This window comes from Salvia hispanica, chromosome 4 (assembly GCF_023119035.1).
Source record: "Salvia hispanica cultivar TCC Black 2014 chromosome 4, UniMelb_Shisp_WGS_1.0, whole genome shotgun sequence".
In the NCBI taxonomy this organism is placed as follows: Eukaryota; Viridiplantae; Streptophyta; class Magnoliopsida; order Lamiales; family Lamiaceae; genus Salvia; species Salvia hispanica.
Genome location: NC_062968.1, coordinates 54,146,318 through 54,154,895, shown reverse-complemented (window position 1 = coordinate 54,154,895; position 8,578 = coordinate 54,146,318). Strand labels below are relative to the sequence as shown.

At 40.6% G+C, this 8,578-nt stretch overlaps 3 protein-coding genes across 3 annotated transcripts; 2 read left to right on the top strand and 1 right to left on the bottom strand.

The window, feature by feature from the left end:
* The first annotated feature begins 1,512 nt into the window (after window positions 1-1,512).
* LOC125224437 (linoleate 9S-lipoxygenase 5-like) lies at window positions 1,513-5,342 on the top strand. The gene is made up of 7 exons (XM_048127836.1): window positions 1,513-1,814; window positions 1,906-2,195; window positions 2,593-2,830; window positions 2,913-3,251; window positions 3,349-3,542; window positions 3,722-4,290; window positions 4,407-5,342. The coding sequence occupies exons 1-7, from the start codon at window positions 1,574-1,576 to the stop codon at window positions 5,179-5,181; spliced, it is 2,646 nt and encodes an 881-aa protein (XP_047983793.1). The 5' UTR covers window positions 1,513-1,573; the 3' UTR covers window positions 5,182-5,342.
* Window positions 5,343-5,784: 442 nt separating this feature from the next.
* On the top strand, window positions 5,785-6,576 carry LOC125224439 (photosystem I reaction center subunit II, chloroplastic-like). The gene has a single exon (XM_048127839.1). The coding sequence runs from the start codon at window positions 5,835-5,837 to the stop codon at window positions 6,453-6,455; it is 621 nt and encodes a 206-aa protein (XP_047983796.1). The 5' UTR covers window positions 5,785-5,834; the 3' UTR covers window positions 6,456-6,576.
* LOC125224438 lies at window positions 6,107-8,441 on the bottom strand. Its single transcript, XM_048127838.1, has 7 exons — window positions 8,341-8,441; window positions 8,174-8,239; window positions 7,996-8,093; window positions 7,776-7,901; window positions 7,499-7,705; window positions 7,335-7,400; window positions 6,107-7,026 (listed from the first exon to the last, which is right to left on the bottom strand). Exons 1-7 carry the CDS (start codon window positions 8,384-8,386, stop codon window positions 6,862-6,864), a joined length of 774 nt encoding a protein of 257 aa, XP_047983795.1. The 5' UTR covers window positions 8,387-8,441; the 3' UTR covers window positions 6,107-6,861.
* Between the last annotated feature and the right edge of the window lie 137 nt (window positions 8,442-8,578).

Here is an 8,578-nt window from a genome sequence, read left to right as displayed (position 1 = left end):
ATATATATAAACTCAAATTATAAACCTAATAAACTATACTAAATATTATATCAATTAGACTAAGTATAACTCTCAAATCATAACCGTTCATTCATACAAAACAACTACTACTAGTATATGGAGTATTAGTTAATATCAAAACACTCCAATAGGAAAATACTACACATGCTAATTGCAGAACTCTAACAATAAACCAGCTCATTGTCTCCAATTTAGATTACTTCCATATCTTATTTTTTTCTATGATCCATAAAATGTCAGGAACATGATTGTGAAATGTGAACCTTTGTTGCAGGCTTGATGAAGATACTTAACGATCACATTGCTCGAATAGTATAATTTGAGAATCTTCAAATATTTGTAAATGCCAAGTAGTGCTAAAACCAATCAATTATAGTTTACAAATACATATATTACTTTTGTAAAAAAACAAGATAACATATTATAATTAGAAGATAGGAATGCAAGTTGGCGTGATGTATTAGTTTGTCACAATTATATATCGTAGATCTCACAACCATGGAAAATTAAATAGCAAAAGATGCCAACATTATCTCTCAAGTTGAGCAGTTGATTAGGACATCTATACGTTAATAATAATTCAATTTACGTAGGCCCTCAATTATTAATGATCAGTTGACAGTAGTAGTAGGTTCACACTGTGAATAATGTGTTTTAATTTATATATAGATAATGAATATTTTATTTTGGGCACTGATTTATATTGTTTGACTAAATTTTCTTAAAGAAGACCTTGCACATAGAAGAAGAGAAGGTATTTCCAAAAGAATGATATGAACAAAACTAAAAGGAATATGCTATACTCCTTTTTTGTAGTACTATTTTTTTAGCCAATCTTAAAAAAGTTCACTTGTACCAAAAAAATCTTGAGTTTATTCGTAGCTTTGCGTATCAAGAAAGCTACGTATAACCATTTTTCACGACATATATTTATTATACACTATTAATTACATATCGATTATATCATACTCTATTATTTTATTATTTACTTATATACGTACAAGAGTATTATTTTTATGACATGATAAACTTACAATTACAACTGATATCTCAATAAAGCACTACTCAAATATAAGTTCATGTAGTAGCAAGAAGGATCTAATCTAACAAATTTGACTTATGGTTAGCTTTAACTTAAGTATTTATTTGGTCATCAAAAAATAATTATTCCACATTTCCACCTAACTTCATTTTTGTGAATAAATAATCCTAAAAATAATTTGTAACAACTAAAATCCTCCAATGATATGAAACAGGCTGGAAATTGTCCCTGGATACAGGACAAAAATAGTTGAAATTATTAAATTCCCAACTTACAATAATCATGTTTATTTAATTGTTTCCCCACGTGACAACAGCTTCTTCTATTAATTAATTCCAAAAAATGAAGAAATAGTCCAAGGCATCATACGACTCATCTACCTTCCAAGAAAAAACACACCATCGCTGTTGCTACAGCTGCATTCATAAATTTCTACTATAATAAAACCACCCAATTCTCAAACTAATTCATTGCATCTTTCATTTCCAAAACACGATTTTCATATTAACAATGGGGATTTTCCCTCCATGCGACTCTTCAGAGGTGATGGAGAAGCTGCTCGGATCCGTGTGTGGGAAAACCAGAGACGAACCCATTCCCACTCCATCGAAAATCAAAGGCAAAGTCGTGTTGATGAAGAAAAACGTTATGGACAGTACCGATTTGTGGGCATCGTTCGTGGACCGGGTCCACGAGGTCTTCGGTCGAGGCATCTCTTTGCAGCTCATTAGCTCTGATCATTTTGACCCCGGTTAGTGAATTTACGGAGATTTTTTTTTTTTTTTTTAAAGAGGATCAATAATAGTTTCTCGTTTATAATTATTTTTATTTATTTATTGCAGATGATCAGAAGAGAGGGAGGCTAGGAAAGGAGGCCTACTTGGAGGATTGGGTGACCAAGTTCACTTCACTTAAAGCTGAAGATGAGGTCTCCTACGATGTCGAATTTGAGGACTGCCTCGGGATTCCCGGGGCTTTCGTTATCCGGAATCGGCATCATAGTCAAATCTATCTCAAGTCCCTTGAGTTGGAAGATGTCCCCGGACACGCAGGACCTCTCCATTTTGTATGTGACTCGTGGGTTTATCCCTCGCGTCGCTATGATTCGGACCGCATCTTTTTTTCAAATAAGGTACGGAATATATTTTTCTCGATTTAATATCTTCTAATGTCAATTTTCTTAGTAGAATATGAAAATCTACAATATGAAGCACCTAAATATGAAGTAATTAAACCACTATTTGGAATCTTGTTGTCTCCTTTTGTTTCCAAGCTAAAGCAATTTTGTAATACTACTACTATAGTAATAACAATTTATACAATTGTCAGTTACTACTAATAATAAAAGATGCGTCTGATTCATTCTACTCATTAACATAGTACAATACAGTAGTCCATACACATAACTAATTATCATAGACAGGGGGAATTTAGGGATGTTGACCATCTTAAATTACTATGTTTATTAACTATTCATATATATCAAATTAATTATAAATGTAGGATTTATTTATTTTTTATTTGATCAGGCATACCTACCATCGGAAACGCCACCACCACTAATCGTTTATAGGGAGCAAGAGCTAAAAAACCTCCGAGGAAAAGGCTCCGGCGAGCTCAAGGAGTGGGACAGAGTGTACGACTACGCATTCTACAACGACCTTGGAAGCCCCGAAAAAGGCGAGGATCATGCCCGCCCCGTGCTAGGCGGATCAGCCTATCCGTACCCTCGTAGAGCACGGACAGGCCGCGCACCAAACAAAAAAGGTACCATTACAATACACTTGACGCACATTAGTCAAAATTTTCACTACTGTACTAATAAGATACCCAACCTTGTTGACTGAAGATCCCAACACGGAGAGCAGACTGTTTCTCCTAAACCTAAACATCTACGTCCCACGAGACGAAAAATTCGCCCAAGTCAAGTTCTCGGATTTCATTGCCTATGCTATAAAATCGATAGGGCAAGTCCTTGTCCCCGAGATCAAGGCCGTGTTCGACAAAACGTTCAACGAGTTCGACACGTATGACGACGTCTTGAGCGTCTACGAGACGAGGACTCAGTTGCCTGACGATAAATCCTTAGCGAAAATCAAAGACTGCGTTCCGTGGGAGCTGCTTAGAGAGCTCATTCGCTCCGATGGTGAGAGGTTCCTCAATTTCCCAGTTCCTGAAGTTATACAAGGTACACATACATTTTAGACTATAGTATAATCTGGTATGTCACATTTTCAATTTGATTTGATTGATTCGAATTAAATTTAACATGAGTTCCTATGCAGCGAGTGAGACGGCGTGGAGAACGGATGAAGAGTTCGGCCGTGAAATGCTGGCCGGTGTCAACCCGGTTGTCATTCGACTTCTCGAGGAGTTTCCACCAAGAAGCAAACTAGACATTGAAGTATATGGCAATCAACATAGTACCATCACAACAGAGGACATGGAGAAAAACATGAATGGCCTCACTGTTATTGAGGTAAAATTAAGATACTCATCTCATTTAGTATCATTTAGAGGAGGATAGGAAAAGTTTTATCACTACGAATAATCCGCTCTGATACCATAATAGAGTTTACATCTCTAAATCAATTGACTATAAATAGAATAGTTTATTATACTTATATAGTGATTTCAGTTATTACTTTACCTGTAAAGGCAATAGAGAAGAAGAAGTTGTTCATACTAGATCACCACGACTCGCTGATGCCGTACCTGAGACGGATCAACACGACGTCGACCAAGACTTACGCCACCCGAACCATCCTTCTGCTCGAGGAAAACGGCACGTTGAAGCCACTCGCCATTGAGCTCAGCTTGCCACACGAATCCGGAGATTCGCATGGAGCAGTGAGCAGAGTGTTCACTCCATGCCAAGGCGTTGTAGGCGGCATGATTTGGCAGCTAGCAAAAGCATACGCCGCCGTCAACGATTCCGGCTTCCACCAGCTCATCAGCCACTGGCTGAACACCCACGCCGTGATCGAGCCATTCTCGATCGCGACGAACAGACAGCTGAGCACTCTCCATCCGATCTACAAGCTCCTCAAGCCACACTTCCGCGACACGATCCACATAAACGCTTTGGCCCGCCACACTCTCATCAACGCTGGTGGAGTACTCGAGACCACCGTCTTCCCCGGCCGATACGCCATGGAAATGTCCTCCTTGGTCTATTCGAATTGGAATTTCACTGATCAGGCCCTCCCGAAGGACCTTCTCAAAAGGTATGTTACAAACTCTAATATCCCACATCGGTTGTTTAGAAAAACTGCAATTAAGTTTATAAACTAAATGAGTTCTCTCTTCTGATATACTAATATTTTATTATCTCTAAAAACAGAGGAGTGGCGGTTCCTGACCCGAGCCGGCCGCACGGCCTCCGCCTTCTGATAGAGGACTATCCATTCGCGGTGGACGGGTTAGAAATCTGGTCAGCGATCAATCTCTGGGTGACGGAGTACTGCTCGTTGTACTACCTGACCGATGAAAAGGTGACCGGAGACGTGGAGCTTCAGTCGTGGTGGAAGGAGATTCGGGAGGTCGGGCACGGGGACCTGAAAGACAAGCCGTGGTGGCCGGAAATGGCGACACGAGACGAGCTCATCGAGTCTTGCACCATAATCATATGGGTGGCGTCGGCCCTCCACGCGGCGGTCAACTTCGGCCAGTATGCTTATGCCGGTTATCTCCCGAACCGGCCCACTGTGAGCCGGCGGTTCATGCCTGAACCGGGTTCGCCCGAGTACGCCGAGCTGGAGAATGTGGACAATCACGAGGTTGTGTTTCTGAAAACCATAACGGCTCAGTTCCAGACGCTGCTCGGGGTGTCGCTGATCGAGATGCTGTCGAGGCATTCGACGGATGAGATCTATCTTGGGCAGAGGGAGACGCCGTATTGGACCGGCGACCAAGAACCGGTTCGGGCGTTCAAGCGGTTCAGCGCTTCGCTGGTTGAGATTGAGGATAGGATAAAGAGTAGGAATCTCGACCCGGAGTTGAGGAACCGAACCGGGCCGGTTCAGATGCCGTACATGCTGCTCTATCCCAACACTTCGGATGAGACCAAAAAGGGTGGACTTAATGTCAAGGGAATTCCAAATAGTGTGTCTATCTAAATACATCAATCTAGTTATTTATGTCACATATTTTCTTGTAATAAGTCGATTTTGAGTATTATTTGAGTTGAGGATTCAAGTAGTCACCTCCACTATTCTGTTGTATGTTTTAAAATAATGCACTTTTGTTATAAATACCACAATAATTGACTTGAGTCAAATTTATTTGCACCAACAATTAATCCTTTTCTTGGGTAGATTTCTTTTTAGATACTTTAGTCTTATAGTATATTTAATTATTTCTCCTAAGTAAATCTATTTTCACTTAATTTTTATCTCGTGCTCAAATCTAACGTCTTACTTATAGTGAGACAGAAGGAGTTAAATGAAAAACACCATCATAAGCATAGGAAAAAAATTGACAAATTAAGAAGGAAAATTAAACTCAAGTAACTCAACCGTAAGGGTAATTAGGTCCATACAATCGATTATCCAAAAAAAATGTTAAAAAACAAAAGGAAATCCAAATAAAATACAGATGGCAGCAGTTTGAAGAAGGTAAGGCTTGATATCAAATGCCACAATCTAATTGGCTCAACCATATCACCTTATCCCCAATATCCAAACATTTCCTCATCAACTAATATTCAAAATCAAACCTCCTCCTTCCATTTCCCACCACCCAAAAGAAAGAGAGAAGATACAACCAAGTGATGGCCATGGCAACCCAAGCCTCCCTCTTCTCCGCCGCCGCCCCCAAATCCGCCGTGGCAGCCCCATGGAAGCAATCCCTCGCCAGCTTCCCCTCCCTAAAGCCCGCCAAAACCCACACACCCCGCCCCATCCGCGCCATGGCCGAGGAGGCCCCAGCCGCGACTGAGGCCGCCCCGGCAGCCCCCGCGGGATTCACCCCGCCGGAGCTGGACCCGAACACCCCGTCCCCGATCTTCGGGGGCAGCACGGGCGGGCTCCTCAGGAAGGCGCAGGTGGAGGAGTTCTACGTGATCACGTGGGAGTCCCCCAAGGAGCAGGTGTTCGAGATGCCGACCGGCGGCGCCGCCATCATGAGGCAGGGGCCGAACCTGCTGAAGCTGGCGAGGAAGGAGCAGTGCCTCGCCCTCGGCACCCGGCTCCGGTCCAAGTACAAGATCAAGTACCAATTCTACCGGGTTTTCCCCAACGGAGAGGTGCAGTATCTGCACCCCAAGGATGGGGTCTACCCGGAGAAGGTCAACCCCGGAAGGACCGGAGTCGGCCAGAACTTCCGGTCCATCGGGAAGAATGTCAGCCCCATCGAGGTCAAGTTCACCGGCAAACAGGTCTACGATCTGTGAGCGGTTTGTAATTTGTTTGTAATCGTGTATTTATGCTTGTTCTCTTTTTCTTTTTTGCTTCATCAAAGATACTCCTACTTTGTTAAATGTGGTTTAGTAATTCATCCCTATCATTCATATATCTCCTACAAATTCTTTTCTCACAATATACAATAAAAAATGCGGATGATAAGAAATTGATGATATTGTGCGTTGAAAATGTAAACACAACGAAATAAAAATCAATTTCTTGTTGTGTTATTCATTTTTAACATTTGATTAGATGAATCCATTGTTATCGAATATCCACGTACAAATTACAATTATTGATCAACGTACATAAAGATTAAAGATTACAGAATTGATTCACATGCATACACAGATTGTACATAGCAGTTGATTAGTTGTAGATGTACAATTAAGTGAGTCAAGCAACAACGGTAGTGGCTGCATAAACGGAATCCATTTCATTTCTGGCGTGACTAATCCTCTTATCATCATCACCTACCCATATTTCTGGGATCATCTGCACCATGTTTGTCACCGTTTCTATAGCATAGTCTGCTTCTTGGCTCTTTGTTACTCTTCCAACCTTTTTTCACAAAATTAAACTAATTAGAATTATATAATTAGGTATATAAATAGTTCAGTCACACCAACTGTCAGGACTTAAGTTTAGTAATTAGCTGTCGCTTTGGATTAGATTAATAGTATTCCTTATACATATAGAAGGGAATTATTCTGCCAATTTTTTGTCGCATTTGGCTTATAGTTTTCATAGAGGAGTTCATATTCTTGAGAAGCAACCTTTAGGTCTCAATGACTGGTTACTTCACGATAGATTAGGTATTTCATATTCTCGTTAGTTTGTTTGTTGCCGCTTTTATCACCAACACTTACCAAAACTGTCCGAAGCCCGACAGCCTTCCCGGCGGCTATATTCTTCACATTGTCGTCGAAAAACAACTGCAGCATAGCAAAACAGAGCCTCAAAAAAAGATGGAACGAAAAATTCACCCAATAATCAAAGAGAAATTAAAATTGACTGCGATCGGTGTTCATACCGTGCGGCGGGGATCGACGTCTGCGGCGTCGACAGCGATCCTCATCGCCTCCATGGACGGCTTCAAGACCACGGGATGTTCCATCGATGCGGGTTTCCACAAGCCAGGGTTCATCGTTTCGAAACATATGATCTTGTCAAAGCAGTCTCTGATTCCGAGGCGATCCAGCGCTTTCATCGCGTGAATTCTATCCGAATTCGTGAAAATCTGCCAAAACGTGAAACTTTTATACTCTAATTACGGTTATTTTTGTGGTTGACAGATGATTTAATCTTACGATTTTGCGCTGTTTGATCGATTGCAGAATGTTGCGCAGCTCTGCGTCCGGTTTGATCAGATCGTAGGGCAATCTTCCGTGCACGAATCTGTGATAATCATCGGGATGGATATCATATCCTAAATCCTGCAAAAAACACAAAAATGATTCGGTGATTAGTACTTTGCTAAATTGAAGATAATTCGTAAAGTTTAGGTAGAATAGAGGATGAATTAATTACCCGGAGGCCAGCTAAGGAGCTTCCATAAGTTCTGAAAAGCTCTCTGTTCATATCCTGAGCTTCGGATTCAGAAATTCCAAATTTCTCAGCAAGAAATTCTGCAACAAAATCAACCATTTTAATTTAACTAAGCTGGAAATGAGTTTATTTAATAAATAATGGTGGTAATTAAATTAACCTTCAACGTTTCGTTTAAGAGCTTTGCCAATTCCAGTCTTGGAAGAATACAGGGTATCATCCAAATCTGCTCATATGAAATGAAAAGAAAAATTAAAAATTCATACAATTATTTCATCTAGCCATTAGTATATACACTCATCAGAATTGCAGCGGGAATAAGTATACCAAATATGAGGGTCTGAAAAGGGGAAGAAATGCCGGAAGAATTCATATCGGAAATGGAAAATTAAGGTTTAAAGGAATTTCAATTTTGAGAGGACTCACAGAAATGTGATGAAGAACGGTATTTATAGGGAGCGGATAAAGATGAAATGCAAGTTTGAATTAACCGCTGACTCAGCTGGGTCCCATCTTCCAATAATATTGAAATATTTTAATACTCATCACCGTCACAACTCTGATC